Below are 25,556 nucleotides of genomic sequence, written 5' to 3'. Positions count from 1 at the left end.
AAACACAAAGATGGGCAGGATAACATAAATCTAACTTTTAAAAGCACATGGATAACTAAACAAACTCATCATTTTATGACTCTACTCCTGATATACCCACGGATAAGGCAGCCTTGCCTTAAATAATGTACACTTTATTGTTGTCCCTCAACAGTGTTATTATAGTGAGAGAGCAATGTGCCTGTGTGACTGTCTGTTTCTCAGTTGTGTAAGGATGAGCATGTCAAACTCATCTCTGGCAAAGAATTTGAGTGGCTGCATTTTTCCTCTACTGAGATTTATAGTTATCCTTTTAAATGTTACTTTTACGATAGTAGTAAATATCTAAAATGTCCAGATATGCAATTAAATCCTAATAAAACACTACAGGGATCATTGTCAAATCTCAAGAGGGTAAATGAACCCAACACTGAAAGGCAAGAGTTTCACTACACTCAAGGAATCTGGTGAGTCTTGATACCAGAAAAAGTATGCATGATCACAATTCTTGCTAAAAATGAAGAAAAAAACACTTTGAAATTTTCAGATACAATTTAAAGTTTCCCTAGTAAAGGTGCCAGTCCTGTACATTTTGTTTTACTTTATCCTTTTTCTAGGGAACCATGCTCTCCCAAACAGATGATATTAAACAATCTATGTAAATGAGCATCTTGCAAGGAAGCCAACTTTGAAGATCTCTTGAGAAATAACCCCTGCTGCACATCATTAGGCAAAACATGAAGGGCTGCAATGATAGTCCTTCAGCCATATCACAACATATTGTGTTTTATCTTGATATTATTGTTATATTTGGAAACACTGATATAAAATGATAATACTAGTACATATAATAGTAAAATGATGTGCTTTAAAAAAAAAACATGTACTGGAAAAGAATCTACAATTACCTGAAGAAATGTAGTATTATTTGATGACTGCAACAACAAGTAACTTACAAATATCTCTGCACAAATGTAGCTACATGTGTACATTAAAAATGATTTTGAACTTACTGGCAAAATCAAAATCAACTCAGTTTTTTTATTCAGCTTTTATAGATTAATGAATCTTTGATCATGCCAAATACCTTTAATGAAGAATTGCCATAAAAAAAAGCAGCACCTTTAAAGTTAAACCAAAGAACTAAATATCCCTTTTTGTTTATTTGAATTCGTTTTGAAAGAAAAAAAAACATTCAACAGTTAGTCCATTTATAGAAAATAGAATTCACTGAATATCACGACATATAAATACATGTTGACTTGTGTATGATTATACAACAGGAAACTGAATTTTGGAGTTCCAATTTTGTACAATTGTCATTATTGCTTTCATTGTAAAACGTATTTAAAGTTTTTCTTTAATATTCTGTTTCATAATCTTACTTCATAATTATGAGCAAAATAACAACATAAAATTGTATCATGATAATATAGCAGCAAAAGCATTATATTTCTGTATATCATTGCAGAAGAAATTTGTCAAAAAGGAGATAATAGGCTTATTATCTTAATTCTTCAATAAATAATTGCCATAAATTTGTAAAGTGGGTGGAGTGGGATTATCATCAGCATAGCCTTAACATTGGATTAAAATAGTACCATATATTTACATAGCAATAGATTCATTTGAATTTACATCAATCATACTTTCCCATTAACTGCTTGTCATATATACAAACCTCTAAAATTTTGTCCCCTGGCTGGAGTGAAATGGCTGCTGGACCCTCTGGTTGAATTTTTGTAACAAATATTCCCTATAAAAAACATTATTTATTTCATTACAAGAAATAGAACATTGCAGGACATGTCAAATTCCACAAAATTAAAAATATGGTTCAGATCCCTGTTTCTGGCAGGTGAACAAAATAGGATTAGTCCACAATTTATGCCATGTTCCTGTTACATTTTTCTCAACTGAAGTAATTACTACAGCACAATGCATAAAGAAAACGGTGAATAAATGTTGTCCTGCTCTTTAGGAATATGTTCTATAGAAACTAAAACAACTATATTTAAATATGTGTATGTGTGTGATTTGGATTTTTAACGTAGCTTTAACAATTTTTCAGTCATATCACTACGATGTCTGCAGTGTGACAGTTTATAGTATGTCCAGCACTGGGGCATCATGCCACAGACATGTAGCAAGATGTTCCACCCAGTCACATTATCCTGACGCCAGGCCGACCAGTCCTAACACTAACCTCTTAATGCTGAGCGCCAAGCAAGGCAGCTGTTAGCACCATTTTTTAAAGTCTTTGGCATGACTTGGCTAGGGATCGAACCCACGACCTCTCGCATCCGAGGCAGATGCTCTAACCAACCATTAGGCCACTGGAGCGGTCCTACATTTAAATGCCCATTTAAATGTTCGTTACAGAGACTGAACAAGCTATAACGACAACTACTAAGTAAATAAATTTTTCAAATACTGTAAACAAACAACATGATTGAGACAACAACTAAGTAACATGGAATCTTTATGTTGACTCTGCTTTGACTAATACTGAGAAGTCCAATCATGCTCTTGCAGGGGAGACAATTATGGGTACTGATAACAATATATATTTTTTGATGGCTAAGCGACTAGCAAACTAAACAAATGTAAAACAAAACAGCAAACTGCCTGACTAAATGGCATATCCACTCATAGCAGAGATGAAGTCATAATGATCATCCAAGCTGTGTACAACCAAACACAATGGAATGTTACCACAAATTTATTTAGAATAGAAAGTCTTTTGTTAATATTCATAGCTTTTTATGTGATAATAACACGCATAAACAATATAAAAAAAAGATGACACACCTGACAGACAGATGTAAATGTGGACAAAGTGACATTTCTTACCTTTATAACATTTACTGCAGGTGAAACAAAAATGTGCGAGTCAAAAATGTGTTCAAGTTAACAATAAAAGAGAAATTATTTCTCAATGTTTGCTGACCTTCCTAAAATTGTTGGAGAATAACCAATACCAATTTTCACAAAAAAGATACATTAGAACTTGAGTTTCTATTTATTTTGCAAACAGTGTTAGTACATGTGCTCACACTTTTGGACAGGGTGATTAAGATAAAAAGTTTTGCATGAATTTTATTGAAAAACGATGTGCTAGATTTCTGACAGAAAATCAAACTAACCATGTCACCAGGTCTATAAGGATTTCCAAAGGAACCAAGACCCCCAGCAATGCTGAACCCCAAACCAGGATTCTTTGTTATTGTTACACGAAACTGCAAGAAAATCAAGATGGTGAGTTAATCACGAGATGAAACGACAGAATTCTCTCTAGCGAGAAGAAATTATTTAGAAACAATAAATAGGCAAAACTGGAAACACATACTGTGCCATACTGTTTGAATAAAGAGTTGAATCAAGAGAGATGCTAAGATAGCTGGGTAATTAAATGTTAAACACATACATGTATGGAATCAGTATGTAAATATCTCTATTCACTGAGAAGTTTAAAATAGAATCACCTGTCCTCTGGCTGGTTCGACTAATATAATGAAGTAGAAAAAAAATTAAGCTAAGTTGGATGACAATAAATATATGAATCAATATGAGGACATGTCTTCTAGCTAACTACTGCATCAAGAACACAGGAAAGCTTATGATATTGATGTGCAAGTCTAAACATTCATAGCACAATGAATTGTTCAATTTGCTTTGAATCTCAGCAATTGATGGTGCAATTCCAAGTGAAAGCATGAGCATAAGATAAGTTCATCCATCAAAGTTCAGAGGTCTCCATCTTTCCAAACCTAAATGACAACCTAACACCATCAGATGTGCTGAGCTGAAGTAGTTTTGAAACTATTATTCTGAAAGAATCTAACTACTAGTATATCTGATGAAGATGCCAGTGAATTGTTGTCCTGTTTCAAGAGACCAAAGACAACCTGTATCATCTACAAATTATATCTTCTGATGATATCATTCATGCATATAAATTTCCCTCACAAGATTTAAGGGTTTCAAGACAGCCTACCGGTATCTCACCGTTTTTATTTACCGATACTACTATCAATCTTATATGAATGTGTATGTATGAGTTTAAAATCTTGCTCAATCAAAATTATCAATACAATAGAGATAAAAACAATAATTCAATGTTCTCCAGTCATATAGCCAACCAAATAAGCTATGGTAAGTTTAGACAAACTTAATAAAGTGGTCACCTACACTCTGCAGTTCACTGTATGTGCTACTCACTGAAAATTTAGCATACAGGGACTGATAAACAGTTAATAAAGACTTTGTAAATTGGCCCAGGTAAGATAGTTTTTTATGTCGGAATACCAGTAATTGAATAGTCCATTCCTAATTTATTTTAACGAAAGTCTACTTTAAATAACAAAAGGCTAGGTTGACTTTTATTAAAGTCAACCCTACATCAGCTATTAATTAAATTTTTCCAAATGTATCTAATTTATGGGTATTTCTTATAACAGTTTCATTATTCTTTTCTATATGGGTATGTCTTACTGTCATTTTAACATTAACGCCTGGAGGTTTTTGTCGTTTTTGCCTAAAATTCGAGTACGAAACACATTTTGAAAGCTATTTCTGAATAAATCCTAATAAATCAACTTCCAGGTGATTTTCCAATAACATAATGCCTACTTGTGTTAGAAACATCATTTTTCATTGGCTATTTGGCTCGCGCATGAGCAGAAGGGTATAAGTTGGAGTTCTGTTGTTTTTTTTTTGGTGCTTAACGGACCCATTATTTTCATATTGAGACCACTCTTTATTCCAAATGCCCATCTTATCCTACTTTTTGCAAAGTTCTTCTGTCTGTTTGCATTTCATACCAGTCTGCCTTAGATCTGAGACCATAAAGTCTGGACACAAAATCGGATTCCGACCATGGGTGAATTTTGGGTGGACAAAAATCTAGTTAAAAAGAATGAGGTTTTTCCCTCTATATGTTGTAGTGCAACTAGAACTTCCAGATTATTTGGTATCATTGTAGAGCTACATATGTCTACCTTTCTATAATACCACCCACTTTAGTGTATCATACCTGACCTTGATGCTACAGAGCTCGGCAGTAGGCTACTACCTCCTGCCATGTAAACTCGTCACCAGGGGTTAAAGTGTTAATGCAAAAATGATGATGATGTTATACAGAGAGAGAGAGAGAGAGAGAGAGAGAGTGAGTGAAATGTAAACAGATTTAGCATAATTTTTAAAAATTAACTTTCTTGCTGTTTTGGGAGTTAGTGGTCCTTACTGCAGCTCTAAGAGTAGTGTTGGAGTAATCATAGACCTGCCAATCCTAACAAGACCATCTCATTTAGGTAGTTTATATTTTTCCATAAGTTTGACTACTTTTCAGTAATGTTTAACAAAATATCTTGTACAGTAATACCTCGAACATTCGCGAGGTTAGGTTCCAGAACCAGTCGCGGATCAGAAAGCATCGCGAATGTTTGGTACGAGTCACTAAAAATGCTAATAAATGCTTATTTCTAGGGTTTAAACCCTAAATATGACCCAAATCATGCTCCCAAAGCACTTTAATTTCATTTAAAAGTTAGCTTAATACATTACCCTTAAAAAGAGAAATAAATGGTTGACGTAAAAATAGAGTACAGTATCGCCTAATGGGTATTTGCCACACTAGCGCATTTACAGTACGGTACATGTATACTAATATTACCCCTATACTAATTCATTGGCTGCCGTTTTCTTTTGCACTCAAAGTAAGGTAAAACCAAGTAACGAATGGGACTGTAAACTTAATGACTGACGTTTTTTTTGTCATTGTCAGGAAGGTAAACTAGGTAAACTTCATATGTCACAGAAGTCATATAATGAAGGTACAATTCAATAAAATAAAGAAAACATGTATGTAGAGGGTACCAATGAAAATTTCGCGAATCTGTGAATTCGCGAATCCAGAAATGCGAATGCATGAGGTATTACTGTACTGCTATAGTAATGTTGGAAAACATGTCCTTTAAAATGTTTGGTATTTGAAACTGATGCAGCAATGGTAAACACTATGTTCATCTAAACAGTCTGTAAAGTACATGTATACATTATCTATGATTAGTACAGATGCACAAACTTGAGTTCCAAACCCTATGCAGCTCAGTGGCTTGTTGCCATCTATCAACTTGATGCAATACTTGGAATTTTTTCATATTTCACATGCCACAAGACATGTGATGTCCCATAAACATAATTGTGTTCCTTCCTGCTTTTATTCACAAGACTCTGAATATTCCTTTTTATTCTTCTGTACTGGTTATGAACACATTTTAAGAGGCTTATTTTCCCTTTAACATATATCGCTTGCTTGATGCCATATTTTAAACTTTCTATAATCAACAGTTTGATCATGAAAATGCTTCACATGAAAAAATGTGTGCAGTTTAAAGAGTCTGAGGTACTACTGTAAAGTTAATCTGGTTCCGTGATAAACTCCATTAAATTTAATATGAAACCTGGACACAAATCAAACATAGATGAGCCAATTATCCAGATTTTACCACAACAATCTGATATTCATAGTTGATGCTTCTGTAAATCTGTATTTTATGTGCCATTTTTGTAATACTTATGACAAAATCTTAAGGGTTGGCAGTTCTGTAATCAGAGAATATATTTCATGGATGTTAAAGGAAGGACACCAGACTGTGTTACATGTAAGTGTAATATCATTTGTTTTAAGCAGAGTGATAAAACAGCACTTTCTAAATAAATACATAAATACATACTGTCTGACTCTCTGTGGAATACCTACACAAATACACACATTTGCTGTTTCATTAACACAATATTATTGCACCTAAATAATTTTGCTTTTTCTCACCTGCATTGCATTTCTTAAATCATGTATATGACAAACTGGTATCTCCTATTTGTGCTGAGCTTGGATCTTCAACCAGATGGGAAGCAATAAATACAACATTAAGCAAGTTCATCTGTTTTATCGAGCAATTTACAAAACAATACAATTGTTGTTTATATGTACAGTGTATATACAAAGGGAGTTAATTAGATCAACATGTATGCACATGATGAAGAACACCAACTCTCCTTCCCTCAGTGTCAAAGCTATAGCCTCCTCTTTTCATTGCCTTCATCTGAGAAAAAGTGCAAAATGGGAGGTGCAGATATTAAAAAAAGGCAAACATTCATGGTGTATTACAATTTTAAAAGATCTTATCTGAAGATTACATAAACAGTTAACTTTTTGACAATACAATCTGGTGGTTGTTTAGAATGGTAGAAAAACACAAAGACAGATTGATAAAATAGAACCAATGGGCAGATGGACAGAAAAATGGTTTGACATGGAGGGTCACAGATGGCTGCAATATGGATCAATGGTTGTAAACATGAATGGCTGGATGATCAAAGAGATGAACAGACACATAAACGGATGGGCCCATACACTGACAAACATGTTGCATCAAGATGGTGAACAGACAAAAGAACACACCGATTACTGAATATAATTTTGGAAGATAATAATGTTGTCCAATGAATAATTAGACAGACACATGGGTGGACTTTCTGTTAATTCGATCGTATTCATTCAAACAAGTGAGAGACTATTGAAATGTCTACCAGACAACAAACACTTAGACTGTGACTAATGCTGAGCCCATTTCTTCATTTTGGATTATGGGAAACCTGATGATGCCCAACAAATTAAAATGTACAAAAGTCAGTTTATAAATGCACTTTATCATAAACTTCTATTTTTGTAATATTTCCATTGTTACAGATTATCAGCTGCCTCTTTTATTTAAATGCCCATTATTCTGCCTCCTTCTGCTCACTTCCCCACCTCAATCACCTTGCATATAAACCGCACTAGTTTTGCAGTACTAACATAGTTGTACAATACTTTGCTGTAGTCAGCAACTATTTATATGGTTACAGCTTCTCAGAATAAATACTGCATTAACATTTTGTGTTATGTGTTCAAGTGCTGCTTAGTCACATTCTGTGTTATAGATGTTCTTGTGGCTGCTTATTAATTTTGTGTTATGAGTGTTCTAGTGTTTGCTTTTACATTTTGTGTCAGGTATTCTAGTTCGCTTATTCACATTTTGTATTATATGTGTTCTAGTGTTTGCTTATTCACATTTTGTATTATAAGTGTTCTCATGTTTGCTTATTCACATTTTGTATTATAGGTGTTCTCGTTTGCTTATTCACATTTTGTATTATAGGTGTTCTTGTGTTTGCTTATTCACATTTTGTTTTATATGTGTTCTAGTGTTTGCTTTCACATTTTGTTATAGGTGTTCTAGTGTTATGCTTTGTTAAGTTTCGAAAAGAAGTTAAGTGTTGCAATGTTTATCTGCAAGGACTCTTGTACACATGTATTATTTTAACCCTGGTTGCAAATGGTAGCAGAGGAATGAGATTTCTTAGTTGTATCACCTGTTGTATTATACACATAACATTTGCATCACCTTCTCTAAGGACATAATTATGATGTGTAATTTTACTTTGAATTTTTCTTCATTCAACAACACACACACCTGCCCATGGATTGGAATTCTGACACCAGAATTAAATACGCTAATTGCGGCCTTCACACTACAGCATAATAGATTATTATTAAGTACCACATGAGGAGAAGCTTCAAATCCATTTCCATAATAAAATCTGTTTTCCTGGTAGCAAACAGAAAAAATTAAACCCAAATATTGATTTACTTATTTATTTAATGTAATCAATCTTTTCACATAAATGTATTTAAATTACTTTTAAAAGTTTGATTTAAACCTCAATAATCTCTGCTGACATAGCATATGAATGAAGGCAGCGTACAATGCATTAGATTATTATTTCTTAACTTCATTATGACTAAACTAAACATATTTTTTCATTCCAATTTTCTTTCAGAAATTTCTGTTGTTTTTGTGATTCATGGATGATTTCCTGAGCAGAAATGAAGAAGGATTTTCTTTTTAACATACAATGCATCTACAGCCCATCTTCTTCCACATTATGCCAGGATTATCTTTTATTACCAACTGACAAACTATCATGGTGGGCAATGCATGTGCTCTATGTTAAATAAATATAACATTGCTCAAAAGAGGACTCTTTTCCTACATGAAGAACCATTTTTACCAGGTTTAAAAACAGTCTGAAACATGTCACATTATATGACAGAGTTCAACTGTACAAAAACTTATAGAGTGTTAAATTTAAAATCTAAAACTGAAAATGTTTCTTTTAAAAAAATGAGATTTGAATAAACATTCACTGGTACAAATTGTAAATGCCTGCATACCCTTTCACAAGCTCTCATGTTGCTAGTATCTCTAGGAGAGCTATCGCTGCCTGATCTGACCTCACTTAGGGTGCTGACTGGAGTAGGTTCCCTTGATGAGGGACCTCCTATGTCCCGGTGTGGTGATGCTGTGTAGGGGGACTCAGAATTATACTGTTCTGGGGAGGGGGAGCCCTGTGAGGGTGACTTTCCACATCCACCTGATAATATATACATGATGACAGGTGACAGTAAACAAAAACTTACTGTAAATCATCAGAATTTTGTGTTATTAAAGTTAAAAAATAATTCAAACGTGTGCAAATTTTCACTTTTGTATTAGAAGTTATACTTATGGCTCTAAGTTCTGGCTATTTTTTTAATTCACAGATCTCATACTAAAGTCACAAAAATTAAAATCAACACTGGACATAAATAAAGTATGATAAATACAATGAAAATACAATGTTAAAGTAAGAAAAAGGTCATTATTTACTAAGATGCATACTCTGTACTAAATCCAATGTCTCATACACATCTGTGTGCTGATGTATCCTATTCTAAACCCCAATCTCACAGGCAAAAACTTTATATGCAAAACTTAATCACTGCTGTTGTACAAGATATATGATACCTATCATTTCCAGGTGAGACAACAAGTATTCTGCGAAATAATATGCATGCTACCTAGTGCCCTAGAAACTGATTAAAAATACCATGTAACTTAATCAGACTGATTGACAAGGTAACTCAACAAGAAGCAAATCACAATCAGGCTGGGACATAAAAAATTGTAAACGAACAATTTTAGCTGGTATGATACACTAACACTCCTGTTGTTACTGTTGTTGTTGTTTTAGGGTTTAACGCCATTTTTCAGCACACGATAGGCTATACATGGCGGCCAGTATTAATGGTGGAGGAAGAACCCGGGAAAACCCGGAAAGAACCACCGACCCACAAGAAGCTACTGGCAAGCTTTCTCACATACCCACATAGGCTGAATCCGAGACTCGAACCCACGCAGACAGAGGTGAGATGGCAGTGATCTGTAACGGAGAGCGCTTTAGACCACTCGGCCACTCGGGGCCCCCCTGTTGTTACTAACTGATCCCTTAGTATCAATGCCTTAAGCACATGAGATAAACACAATGATTAATTGTATATGACCAAGATGTTTGGTGTTTTAAATTACAGACAAGGATCAATATATCACATCTCTCTACAGTTAACTGATCTAAATGAAACAAAAGATGGTTTAACAAACTTGCAAAACATTACTGTTCCAATTCTTACCCAAAAAAGGCTAAAGCATAAAAATTTCAACAAGATATGTTAGATTAATATACCCTGGTTAATTTCCATGCAGCAATACAAACCTGAGTACTTGTCAAATGTATTTTGCCCCTGGACATAGCCACTATCTGTTGAACTTGACATCTGTGATGCTGGATCAGCATTTTTAAACATTGCTATGTCATCAAATTTACTGGGAACATCCTGGAATGAATTATCCATATTACTGGGAACATCCTGCAAGTACCCGTTTGAGGAAGCAATGCCACCAAATCTATCCACTACTCCAATCAATGGAGAATTTCTTGGACGAAAACTTCTAGCATTAAGTGGGGAATCATTCAAAGTACTTGGCGTCCTTTGATTTAACACATTAGGATCCTTCCATGAATCATTGGTCTGACTATTAACCTGAGACTTAGGTGTCCTTGACATTAAATCTGACCCATATTGAAATGTCAAGGCACTGGGATTTTCATAACACAGTGGTTGAGAAGAACTATATGGCTTACTAACTGCAATGGCTTTGTCACTACCCATACTGGGAGTACCTTGGTTCTGATAATCACCATGGTGATATCCATTTTGCGTTTTTGACCTTAACAGGTCTTCTGGAATTGATTTCATGTCATTTTTTGCACTGTCTGTGTGTTCCTGAATATCTGGCATCCTTTGGAATTCTCTCAAGGGAGACTGTCTTAGCTGCCTGCCATAAGGCGAGGTCCTGTGAGGGGTGGAGGGAAGCTGCCTCTGTATTGGGGATGCAGAGTAAGGGGGAGCAGGTTTGTAGGGTGGGGGACTTCCACCTGGGGGCAAATTGGATTGATGACTTTGTGGATTTGGCTGTAACAGAAAAATAATCTTAAAAAAAAAATTCCATACACATAAACTTGGATAACTTTAACTGAGAAGAAATATAATACAGAACATGGCAAATAATTTTAAGGTGCTTTTATATCTGTATTTGACAAACATTTAATAATTTTAGGTTGGTTGCTTGAGAGATCATTTTCTTTACATGCATAAAAATGTTGATGATACATGTAATTTTAGGTTACCATTAAACATTTCTTTGATCATCTGTTGCAAGCAATAAAGATACATTCATCAAATTGCACAAGGGATGATGCTGATGATGAGCAAGTTCTTATCTACATGCACAGAAATAACTGACTGGAATTCAGTCTAATTATAACTTTATACACACTGTAAACAAATGAAACCATTAAAAATCCTTTGTTATATTTTTATTAAAAATTGCAATTTAAATTTGGAAAAGAATTTACTAAATTTAAATTGTTGTATTTTCCAATGAAATTGCCAGATTAAGATATTGTATCCATCATTTTAGCAATTCCATGCTGTGAAATTATTCAGGTGTGCAAATATTCTCCATGGATTCTGACATAAAAATGGTGGCTAGTTCTGAGATTAATTTTCAACTGCAAGAGTTTTGTCTATGATAGTGTCAATGCAAGAGTCTGTCCTAGTGTGTGCAATTCAACTGGAACAGTGCTTATCAACATGTTCAACACGGATACAATCAATCCATCACTATATGTTTTCTTGGTCAATTCAGAATGCAATGAAGTTCTACCAAGATTAGCTCTTCCAAGTTATTACTTGGCAAACAGACTGAATATCATGTTTATTACTAAAATATCTACTACACATTATTATGTAGTCAGAAAAAGCACTGGTATTGGACTATTTACCATCACATATGTCCTTTCTTTATCCTGTGAATTCAGTTATTAATTTGGGAATACATTTTTTGATTTTGCAAAATATAATATTTTTTGTACCTACTGGTTAATTCATGGATTGAAAAATGGTTCCTACTGCTTCCACAGAAGGTTTGATTCAAATGAAATCAAGCAGAAAATTCAAGAATTTGTGTTTCTATATTTTTGATGGAAATTCTATTATGGATAAAACAAGACTGGTTGGTGAGTTGCTAATTTTCTTATATATGTGTATGTATGTACCAAAGTCTGATTTTCTGCCACCACCCCCCCATTAAATAATTAATCATGATCTCAAGTATCTGCTGTTTAATATGCATAAATCTAACTTCAAAAATGTGTCAATGAAGGCCACTGTTTGGCATGACAAAGAGGATATATATGCAATACCTTCTTCAGTTCACTACCATGTGTTTGGATATCACATGATGAGTAACATGATGGCATTTGTGGATCCCAACCATCATGTTAACTTAAATTGGCTTTTCACTGATTGTGAAGTTAGCTTACCGCCTAAAATCAGTCCTCATAGTTGGGTCTCCTCCACAACTTGAATAAGACAGCCATCAAGATAGAACCTTGGGCCATCAGGAATTCAGTGTAATTTGCAGAAGTCTATATGAACAGTTTTAGATTTTTAAAATTTTAACCAATTTCTTCTACCAATTTCCGAATTACATGACTTTCAAAATTTTCTGACAGTGGTTGGTTATTTTAGTCTTCAGTATTAACAGATCTAAAATTTAGAGGAATCTTTTCTGTAAAACTTTGGCAGAAGATACCAGAATTCTCATATGAAGAATTTGTCCATGGCCAATGTGCAAGATTTCTGATATAGTGGTGACAATTTTTTAAAGTGTTTGATGCAGCTACTTTTTATTTTTGATTTTTGGCACCATATTCCAATCAGATTCAATAGATGAATAAGAGCTGAATCCAGAGACATAGGATTTACGTGTTTTCCTCCTGATCTATCAAACGATATGTTGAATTTTTTCTTCAGATTTTCAGATGGAAAACTGCACTGATATTCTGAAGGACATTATTATTAATTTTTTTGGTGGCATCTTTGCAAGCATCATCAAACCAGAGTTTCTTGACATGTTTAGGAACTGTCAGTGTTTGGTACTGTATCCCAAGCAAAATACTGGAATATCTTTTGTGTGTGTGTGTCTATATATATATATATATATAGGGTATTGGATATGCCAAGCTCTCAAAATGGCAAAGATTGTTTATTGAAACAAAGTATTCTATTTTCTCCTTTATATATTCACTGCCCCAAAGCATTTGGTGGCTGTTAAAGTTGCAAAGTAAAATAAAAGGTGCTGCTAATCTGTTCAATATGACGGCCAAGATCACATTATGACTGATTAGAATAAAGATATACCGAGCAAAGTGCAGAAGTTCTGTGCATCAGTACACAAATGGCTGTAAAGCAGTGCCAAAATTAATATGGCTGCTTGTTTTATTCTTTATGATGATGGACACTGCTCCAGTAGCCTTATCAGTATTTCTTGTACATTGTGAAGTTTTTAATATTATCATTTCTTTTACAATACTCTCCACAATGCAGTCAGCTGTTGGCTCGTGTTCTTTAAGTAGAAGACTAATGACACTAATATCTGCATTTAAAATTCCACTGTACTATGGGATCAGACATATTTACTGAAGTGGTGAAAGTATGCAACTTCTGAAAGGTTTCCCTGGCACAATGTCGGGAGGGGAGGATGGTCTCCATTTTTCATACTCTCAAGACTTCCAAACTTGTTAAAAAACTTCAAAGGATCATGAGATCCCTTCAGAAGTCTAGGAGATTCTTTAATTCATTCTTTAGTTGGCTTGAGCATGCATTTCCACCGGTTTGCTGCTATTTAAGTGTGCTGAATTTAACTGGTTTCTCTTGTGGTAGAGCTGGGTATCTTACAAGTCACTCTGTTTCTTTGACCACTGGGTAAAAGTATATACATGTAACATGTTTTCTGCAAGAAACATTTGGCAAGTAAAATTTAATTCACAACAAAATCCCTTCTTTTTTGTAAGACTGCTGGTTCCTACATTAAGTGACCATCTTTATATATGACTAGTCTGGCATGCGGCTTATTAAAATGACCCATCTAATGCATGACCTGTACAATCAACCTCAATTAATGGTATAGATCTGGAAAAATTAAGACATGAAGACAAATATGGAAAATATTGTTGGTAATAAAATTATTGTCAGTCCAATTATCATAAATGCTGACACAGCTAATTACTGTCAGTCCAATTACCAAAAACACAGATATAGCTAATACTTTATTACCATAAAACATAATCTATCATCAGAACAAAATATTGTTTTGTCCATTTATCAGTGAAATTGAGGCCAGGCAATATAAGGAGAGATGTTTAATGGAATTCCAAGACAGCACAATTTAATGACAGTCCTAAGGCTGAGGAAAATGAAAATTGCTGTCAGACAGTGTTAGGTGTACTATTAAATATAACTTTCTTTAAAATTACTCTTATTTTTGCTTTTACTGAAACCTTCAATTTTTTGTCATCTTCTAGCACTGAGTTCTCACTCAATGGATTTCTGCTCTCAATGTCTAAAGCAACCAAATTATTAGGGCATGGTGACCTAAATATTCAAATAGGCACAAATATTTTCGAGCAGGATGCCCTATGACTACAAAATTCTGGTAAATATTTGGAATGCTACAACAGGAGACAAATACGGAGAAACAGTAGGGGTTACTTATTTTATTAGACGTACATGCTGTGGACAGCTAATAAATGTATGCATAACAAAATTAAATGTGCAATAAATTATGCACAGGAAATGCATTTATTCCAAGGATAGCATCAAGTTAATGTTATTTCAGGATCCATCAGTTTGTAAAACATTGGATGAAAAAGGAAAATACACTCCCTGAAATAAAACAAATATGAATATACTACAGTACCATGTGAATGATGACAACTGGTCAGCAGCTTATGATATCGGTTCCAACTTAAATCATTTTGAGAAATGGCCTAAATGAAAAGATAATTGTAATAGAACAATTAATGCAGCAGTTTTTTGGGAATAAAAAGGTAAACTAATGGGGTAATAAGTAAACAAGATATACTCACAAGATATCTCTTTGTTTGTTCCATGTTATTTATCCTACACTGCTCAACACTGTTGAAAAGATCTTTCCTCCATTCTTCTGACTTTTCAATGGGTTTCTGCTCCAATGAGCTAGGGTTGTTGTGATCAGATGGGAAGCTAAATGGCTGTGTTGGATTGGGTGATATTGGTGTACTTTGATCCAAAATCCGACTTTTGTGCAATGGACTAGGTGAACGTGGTGGGTATGATGGATTTATGGAACTAATAAGTCCTCCTACACTACCCCCACCAACCACTAAATTTTGATTGCTTATAGTTTTTGTACTGCCGACAGTTTGTGAATAAAGCTCATCACTTTTGACTACATTTTCAGTCAAATATGTCTTTTGGGAAGAATGGCTTTGTGTCTGCTGATTCAAATTATATGGAAGACTATTTGCATTGTGCTGTTGTTGAATCGGAGCAGTCATACAACTGACTCCAACAGGTCTATTTTTGTATCCTTCTAAATCACTAGAATATCCATCTCTATGATGGGATTTATGTCTAACAGCAGGAATAATGTCACTTTGATTGTCTCTACGATTTGCTGGATCTGTACCAATGCCATACATTAACTGCTGTTGACGGCGCAATCTTAATACTTCCTGATCACTCCTATACCCTGTATCAGAATCATAGTCTCTCATACGACGATGGCGATGTGAATGATGACTTTGTGAATGGTTATGTCTTTCTGACTGATGAGATAATGATGTGGAAAGTTCACTTGGAGATAAATATGAAAATCCTGAGAGAGGTCTGCTTGTTTTTTCGGCACACAATGACTGAGTAGGAATATCAGGAGCTGACCCAAGGGATATTACTCTTGAATGACTAAATCCACCATCATCATCTTCATTTTTGTGTGACTTACTATCTGGACCTATAACAGAAGAAGAATTAGTCGTGGATTTCATAAGTTTTACAATATGTTGATCTTTTAACTAATATTGCACAATTATGAATCTCATGGAGCATCATAGTGAAAGAGTACAATGACTATTTTTTGTAAGATTCAACTTGTATATATAACAAAAATTTGGATATAACGCAGCTGTGGTGTGGCCCCCGAAATTTCATGTACATGTACTTTTCTCTCACAAAATCTTTACTCTTTCTTTCTTAAAAGTATGAAAAGTAACGTTGAAAAAGTTTATTATCATTTTGGGGATGAGCGAATCCAAATATAAGAAGATAGTGTTGTGCTCCTGAAATTTCATTTACAAATATTTATCTCTAAAGAGTTTTTTCTTCATAAAAGTACAAAAAATAACAAGTAAAAAGTTTATTCAGGGATCATGCTGTGTCTTGCCGATGTTGAAAGTTGAGATTTATTTTCCTTACTGGCGACAAAATATACCATCTGAAAATTCCCCCCCTCTCCAATATTGTTGGCTGTTTAAACTTGTATCTACAACTTGGGTGAAGAAACTCAAAGGCACCATGAAAGGAAGCTGCAAACTTGATATAAAATGCACTGGAATTTATATATTGTTAGATAAACAAATTCATTGTTCAAATTGGCTAACCACCTCAACAGTGCATAGTTATATCATAATCCGCTTATTCTGACACCTGGCCCGAGTACTGTATGCCTTAAGATCTCTGCATTTTGTTTTTTTTTAATACATTTCTGGTAGCGGAGATCAACCAGTCATGGTACTGTCTAGTAATGGATCTTTCCGATGAAATAGTGTCAAATTATTGGTCACATGCTAGTAATCAACATATTTATTTTGACTGACCTCTGTGTGTGGATGGTAAGTAAAATTCCTCTTTTCTCTCCTTGAATTAAATCCTTCACAACACTCATACTTTCTGTAGTTATCCCTGTCAGAGCAGAACACCTGTGTATTCACTGTCGGTTGGTCTTTTTTAAAAACAAATTCTGATGAATTCATGAAAGACAGTATCATTCCGCCACCAGAAATGTCATTCATATATATATATATATATATATATATATATATATATATATATATATATATATATATATATATATATATATATATATATATATATATATATATATTTATTATGTACCAGGAAAGTGGCCTTATCAGTGAGCGGCTGGCCTTTTAAGAGGGACACTCTATTTGTGAGAAGCATATGTACATGTATTTAGTTAGGGAGCTACATGTAACTTCAAAGCATATAATATCTTTGTGTGTGATTTTGATTTTTAATGTAGCTTAAGCAATCAGGTAAATCAGAGAGATGAGTGTTGAAGAAAAAAGTTATTAAGATTACTGCCAATTTCATAAGAGGCAATGTTTCTGTGAACACCAATTTTACTCCATATATAAATCACAAAACAGGACTATTTTGGTAGTTGGAATTGTGTACACATCTGATTCAGTTCTGAAGGTTAAATGTAGAAATGAAGCAGTGACTCAATAAAAGATGAGCCATCTGTAATGTAAGCAAAGCCCAGCAAAACTAAATTTATATTTTGCACACAATGCAAGCACCATAATGAAATCAGTTATTCTGGAGTGCATAACAACTGCTGACTCAGCAACACTACCCAGCATATTTGACACTCCCTCAAAGCGATGTTGATGTGGAAAGACCATTTTCTATGCTGAGGAACAATTCAACAGGATCTTCGGGGAAGTCTGAACAACAGTACATTGATGCTTGCATTACCTTCCACCATCACCACCACCACCATGCCAAACTATTGAGCTCAGTAAAGACAGCATCTAATTAATAAAATATTCCAGTGCCCAAAGGATCTTAAGACAGAAACTTGGTATACGTTTTATTTAATGTCTGTCTCTTTGTGATTATGCGAGTGCTGGCAAATGAATGTGCATGTTTTTGGTGATGGTATTGGACATTGTTAAATCTACCAACTATATATTGTGTAAGTGTATTAAATGCCTCAAAGAAACAGACATTTTATTTTCTATTCTTTATCACATTTGACTTTCTCATAATTTTCTATAAACTTATATAAAAAGATAAGTTTTTTATCAATCAGATGATGTCACATTTTGGGTCATGCTAACTACCCTCCCCCACCATTGGGACCACAAAACACACTTTCTGAGCCTTCAAATATAAACAACCCAACAAACAAAAAAAAACATTGTCTGGGAACATGGCAGGTATGTGTGTTTATCTGCATTATGTTTTGAATCTAAAAAATACAAGTAGTAAAGTTACAATAATTATTTCTACTTGGAATTTTTTCTTTGGTAAATTTTCAATGCTTGATGAATTCACAAAACTTACTTTTCCTGGATCTGTCTGGTTTATCATCTCTCTGGTGAGAGGAACCATGATCTTTTTCCACAGAATGAGCAGTATGATGCAGCCTGGCCTTGTCCTTTGCAAATTTCTCCTAAAGGAGAAAAGGTATGCATCTTGCTAGAATACATATAATGTTTAAAGAGGTACTGAATATAACTCTTCTTTAAAAGGTAACCACACAGATTTGCTTATAATTCTTTTCTGTTCCATGCAAGCAAGGTAAAAAATTATATCTAGAGGAAATCAATGAACATAGCACAAACAAAATCAAACACAATCAAGTTATTTATCAATTCATGGTATCTTTCTGTACTGTATCTCTCCAGGTTGTCAAATTTTTAAGTACCAAATCAAAGTATTAAGAACATCAATGACTTGGAGGGTACAGGTAATACTACATTACACAGGTAATACTACATTACACAAGATCAAAAGAATGAAAATAACTTGTGAGACACTGACAGAGCAAATTCCTTTATAATAATCAGAAGCAATCTATGGAATCTAAATTATGTTTTAAATCTCTTTATCTCTTTATCTCTTAACAAAGAATTGATGGAAAACTTCACAGAGTATTTTGAAAACAAATATTTAATTACCAGCATCTCTGATAAGACAAAGAAGTAGTCCGAGAGTATAAAAGGATATAACCATTCTTTAAAAATCATTTCCTCTCAAGATTAGAATTTAAATTGTCTCATTACATATCTTGACTGGCTTTTCAAAGTAAAAAGGCCAGAAAGGCTAACATACAGAAAGTACCTTCTTAGCATCATGGAGTAAACAGCATATATATTAGGCTTTGAGGTATAAAATCCAAGCCAAAAATGAAGCACCCATGCATGAATTAAAAGAAATTGCCTATCAGCAATGCTAATATTGACCCCGAAAAAGAATCTGCACTTTGTATTGCTGTCTCTAGTCTTTATATCTGCACATTCAAAATTAATTACTTTTTTTACTGATGTGTTTGCAGTGCTGGCCACAAGTGGTCCAGGTAAATGAGGTTACCCTTGTCTGCCAATAAAAAAACAAGAGTCCCTCAAAGGGGCTGATGTTCTACTGTCCACAAATAATTTCCAGGAATACAAGATAAGAACATTTCTTCTTTTTAACTACTATACGTTGAAACCATCTCTGATATTCTTGCACAACAAGATTTTCAAAATCAGTCGCTATGGCAGCCATAATGGATGTAAGATCAGCATCAATTTTCATTTAGGACAAACCAATGAAGACTTCTGATGGCCAATGAGACCATATAGTGCTGACATACTGTCCATTTAGAAGGGGCACTTGTTATGTATATCTATATTTCTTGTAACTCCTGGTACATGATTTTATCTAATTTTCATAATTCTTATTCGTGTATTCATGGCTATAATGTGCAAAAGAATATCTTCTGTTATAAACTGTATGTGACCAGGCACTGTTAAGAATGCAAACTGCTTAGGATTTATAAATAGATGTTTATGTATGTGTTGACAATTAGTAATAATAATCATAACAATAAGACTTAAAATGGTGCCTATTGCATATTTTCTCAATGACTGATGGGATCTGGAAATTTCAAGAATAATTATGTGGTCTCCACTGGTTGTGTGAGGTCATGTGAATATGCTTAGTTCATCAAAATCAATAGTGTACGATGTCATGATTGGTCTATTACGAGGTACAGTCACAAAACTATACGGTGTATATAATGAGAAAGTTAAGCTATCAGATTCATTCCAATTTCTGGAGTTATTCACACTTTTCTGTTCCTGATGTAAGTCTGCAGATGTGTTTTATGTTGTATTTAGATATTTTTGGAGGAAAAACATTTGTTTGAACCGTTCATTTGTGACAGAAATTATTACCACAAGTACAAATGCATAAACTTTAGTTCCAAACCCTATGCAACTCAATGGCTTGTTGCTATCTCTCAACTTGATGTAATTCTTGGAAAGTCTTTTTCCATTTCTCATGATGATGGCAATCATATCTCCCACTACGAGACATACTCAAATTGGCACATGATGTTCAATAAACGTAATAGTGTCCTTTCCAGCTTTTATTCACAAGAATGTGAATAATCCTTTTTATTCTTCTGTGTTGATTATTAACACTTTTTTAAGGCCTATTTCCCTTTTGTCTTAAACATGCATCGCTTTCTGGAAGCCTTTGAAAAAATAATCTATCATCAACAGTTTAATCATGCAGACAGTTTGCATCAACAAATAGGTGCAATTTAAAGCGTCTGGGGTGCAGCTGTAAAGTTAGTCTGGTTCCCTGACTTATTTCACTAATGCGAACATGAAACCCAGATCCATATCAAATACGGATAAATCAATTATCCTGATTTTTCAGCAACTATAATTTTTCAATAGTTTTTGCTACTATGCTGTAAGTCATTATTTTAAGGGTAATTTTCGTAAGACTTGTGGCAAAATCATAAGTTGGTAGGTCTATATTACTGTATCACCATTTTTATTTAGGGCCAACTTGACATCTTAAGAACTCTCTTAGTGAAACTCTGATGATGATATGACCATTCATATAGCTGAAATAACAGCAACAAGATTTCAAGATGGTCATTGTGGAACCATACTGGATGTCATTGTTGCACCATACTTCTTCAGGACAAACATGACATCATATGAAGTCTTTTAGTAAAAACTATATCTTGATATGGGGGCCATGAGTGGCCGAGTGGTCTGAAGAGCTCTCCGTAACAGATCACTGCCATCTCACCTCTGTCTGCGTGGGTTCAAGTCTCGGATTCGGCTAATGTAGGTATGTGAGAAAGCTTGCCAGCAGCTTCTCGTGGGTCGGTGGTTCTTCCTGGGGTTTTCCTGGGTTCTTCCTCCACCATTAATACTGGCCGCCATGTATAGCCTATTGTGTGCTGAAAAATGGCGTTAAACCCCACAACAACAACAACAACAACATATCTTGATATGACCTTCTACTGAGAAGTGGCAATAACAAGGTATGCAAGACTGTTATCATATTGGTCATACTGAATGCCAGATTGGCATCATATTGGCCATACTGAATGCCAGATTGGCATCATCTTGGCCATACTAAATGCCAGATTGGCATCATTTTCATTCAGTACCAGCTAGATACTATAACAAGTCTTTTACTGAAAACAAGATTTCCAAGACAGTTGATATGGTACCAATAATGGATGTTCAAGTGGCACCATTTTTATTTAGGACCAGTTTGACCTTTAAATGAATGTCTGTATAAATATGCATGGTCTTTCTCAATGGATGGACCATGGACAAAAGGTAATCTCATATGCTCTTCTAGTTTATGACCAGTACAGCTAAATATAAAACAACCATCATACAAGCTTCATTTTCCACTGCTTTTTTTAATAATACCTTATCATACTTATACAGCTTATGAGAATCTTTAAGTGAGGGTGAGGATGACTTGTTATGTCTGCCTCCATCTGTTATTTCATTGCTCAACAGGTTTAACCGCTCCATGGACGAGGTCTGTAACACAATAAAAAGAGCACAGTATGTTACAAAACAAAAAATAAGAAACTGTAATGATTATACAGAAATAAAAATCAACCACTGCTATAATGATTTGATCCTGTATTAATTAGAGGCCATACCTGGAAGCATCTGTAATGAGATATAGTGCCTTCATAATATTCATGCAAAGGTAACAAAAGAAAACAGTATATTTATTGTTTACGACCTTAGGGATATCATAGTATTCTCAATGTTCTTGTCCTTGTGTTACAGATGGGCAATTTTGTTGGTGAGACCCAAACATTCTCTACCCAAAGAAGATGTGAAATATCCAGACCCGAACATGCTCTACCCAAAGGTGCAAAATATCCAGACCTGAATATACTCCACTTCAAGGTGTAAAACATCCAGAACCAAACACTGTCTACTCAAACATGGTATAATAGCCTTAATTCAAAACACTGAGCATATACATTGTGAAAGCACTATAATCACAATACACTGGTTTAAATGTAATCATGCTGATCCAAATTGAAGCGTTTACAACAAAATATTAATTTACTGAACTATCAAATACGGATAATTAATCTTATACAAGTGTTTTTAGGTAGGAAATTTTAAATGTAAGTGGAATAACATTGTATGCCACAAGCAGCTGTGGTATACTGTATTAATCATGGAATTGTATAAATTATGAATATTAATGCAAGGTAAAAGTAAAGTATTTACCACAGTATGGTCAAGTCTTGCATTACTCACTGACTTTATGACCATAATGAATGTAAATATTACATGATAAAAAATAGGCTTGGCTTTGACTGAACTATGACAAATAGTATCTGTACATGCCACTATACAACAATTATATTTGGTTAACAAAGGTCAAACTAATATGAAAGGAATGCCAATAAAATGGTCAGTGACTGATTTTTAAGGTCATAACAAATTTATTTGATCAGTCAATGAAAATTATATAAGGAGTACTGCAATGTCAGAGAAATGGGTGTATTGCAAAGTACAAAAAATTTCAAGAATGGGTTTAAAGAATATATCAATCTCACAAAGAGAAAATAACATTATCATGGTAGGTCTTTATATATATATATATATATATATATATATATATATATATATATATATATATATATATATATATATATATATATATATATATATATATATATATATATAAGCATGCAAGTGCAGTATAGGAGATAAAGTATAGAAATAAATAAAAAACTAGAATCTTTCACCAAAAGATGTATTGATCTGAGAACAAATGTATAAATTAATCTATTGATGAGACTATTAGAAGGTTAAGTGAAGGGGTAAACTAGAATTAGTTACTCTCTACAGGAAAGGTACCCGGCTGTACTTTTTCAATAGGATACTGTGGAAAACGAATGGAATATCATGGAAAAACATGGAAAATGCTGGAAAACTAAAGAAAAAAAAATATTTTGTAGAATTTATCATGGAAGTTCTGGAAATTGTCCACGGAAAAGGCTGGACTTGTCTGGAAAACTATGGACAGAATGTTTTGAGCATGGAAAACCCTGGATAAGTACAGTTTGGACTTAGAATTTTTTTATATATATCAGCATGGAAAAGAACTTAGTCAATTTTCACTTAGTTTTATTTTTCCTTTCTCTCACTCAGTTGATTAGAGTTAGCCATGCAGAAAAATCTCAACACTTTTCATGAGCTTCTCATAAGCTGCACATGAGAACCATGTTAACAATGTATGCAAATAGGGTAGGTTTTGCAAGCTCATATGTACACTTTGATAAATCTTGTGAGCCATAGAAAAACTAACCAAACTGTCACATGTGCAGAGTTTGGACTTTGATTCCAATTTGACACACTATACATTTGTTCTAAGCTGGATTTTCTCACATGAGTGTTCCACATGAGCAATTTGGATTTAAAAAATATTCTGTGCAAATGTTGGATATCTGGCATGACTTCCAGACTAATGTCAAATACACATTCCACTAGAATACAATATTACTCAAGGACAAGATTTTAATGTTTAAGTGCCCCATCTGCACAGTGTATACAATGTATAGTGATATAAAAATAACTGAACTTTTAAACAGTTTCATGTAGCAAAATGTACAAGAAACAATTTTATGTTCACAATGCCCTCAAATTAAATTAATAAAGATTATTGTTTTTATTTCTAATAATTCCATTTTGTTGTATTTAATATTACCATATTTAGACATTTCTAAAGGTGGCAAATATCAAAACTTTTAATAATACTAGTAATGATAAAATATTTATGTATGTTGCTGTGCAGCTTTCATGTAAGACCTTAGATGAGATTTAGTAATCGTGCTTCATTTAATCACTGAGATGCAAATCATTAGTATTTACAGGTGTGCCTGCCAAACCGCAGTTCTCAATGCACTGTTGTCAGTTATCGACAATAAATTGATGAAATTAGCAAATTGCATACAAGCTTGTTAATCGAAAATCCATTTTTCTTCTAATGTATCAAATTTGGCAATTGTTCAGAGGCCATTGCATCTACTTTTTTCATTTTTAAACAAGACTGAAGTCATTCTATTTCAAAGGAATCAAGTAAGTAACTTTTCATTGCTTTTTTTTGGTTTACAGATATAGCCTAAAGTACCAATGGTTTGATATGTAGCCCATGCAAATGGATGGTAAAGCTAAAATTTAGGATTTCTTTAAAGGCTGATCATGAATAATACTTAGAGATCTTTCTAGGACTTGTGAGGTGATTTTAAAATGTTGAACTAAAAAAATATGTTTTTACAAACAACAGATTTTTTGTTCAGGATAATACAGTGTATAATATGCTGTTCTAATCTATTTCAGTGGATGGTACCTGAATCATGCAAAAAAGCAGGGGATGATGCAGGATTTTATTCTGAGAGGACTTGTTTAGAATAGGTGGTTATATGTGACTGTGCTCAAAGAATTATTTTTAGACACAGGCCCCCAGGGCTCAGGTGACAAAAAAACATTGGACAGAGCCTTAAATGTTAGTCCAAATACTCCAGGTTTTCCATTACAGAATTTTACAGGGTTTTCCAGCCTACCATGGATAGAGCCTGGAATATTAGTCCAAAATATTTCATGGTTTTCCATGCTAGAATTGTTCAGGGTTTTCCATGCTAAATTTTATATGGTTTTCCAGCCTACCCTGGATGGAACCTGGAATATTAGTCCAAATACTCCATAGTTTTCCATGCCAATATTCCATGCTTTTCCATGTCCTTTTTTCCATGCTTTTACAGCCTACCCTGGATGGAACCTGGAATAGTAGTCCAAATACTCCATGGTTTTCCATGCCAATATTCCATACTTTTCCATGTCCTTTTTTCCATGCTTTTACAGCCTACCCTGGATGGAGCCTGGAATATTAGTCCAAATAC

General features: G+C 34.0%; 1 protein-coding gene across 2 annotated transcripts in view; it reads right to left on the bottom strand.

Moving 5' to 3' along the window:
* The window catches only part of LOC149806880 (uncharacterized), a 204,300-nt gene that overhangs the window by 12,773 nt on the left and 165,971 nt on the right, over positions 1 to 25,556 (bottom strand). For both annotated transcript variants that reach the window (XM_089959070.1, XM_089959077.1), the window contains 7 exons: positions 22,048 to 22,164; positions 18,659 to 18,767; positions 15,397 to 16,301; positions 10,618 to 11,377; positions 9,260 to 9,459; positions 3,126 to 3,218; positions 1,661 to 1,735 (listed from right to left, as the gene is read on the bottom strand). In XM_089959070.1, the coding sequence (XP_089815196.1) occupies positions 1,661 to 1,735; positions 3,126 to 3,218; positions 9,260 to 9,459; positions 10,618 to 11,377; positions 15,397 to 16,301; positions 18,659 to 18,767; positions 22,048 to 22,164 (2,259 nt within the window). The remainder of the gene's footprint in view (positions 1 to 1,660; positions 1,736 to 3,125; positions 3,219 to 9,259; positions 9,460 to 10,617; positions 11,378 to 15,396; positions 16,302 to 18,658; positions 18,768 to 22,047; positions 22,165 to 25,556) is intronic.

The sequence above is a fragment of the Sinohyriopsis cumingii genome, chromosome 1 (assembly GCF_028554795.1).
Source record: "Sinohyriopsis cumingii isolate HCF-2022 chromosome 1, ASM2855479v2, whole genome shotgun sequence".
In the NCBI taxonomy this organism is placed as follows: Eukaryota; Metazoa; Mollusca; class Bivalvia; order Unionida; family Unionidae; genus Sinohyriopsis; species Sinohyriopsis cumingii.
The sequence above is the reverse complement of the archived record's forward strand: the minus strand, read 5'-3'. Positions and strand labels throughout refer to the sequence as shown.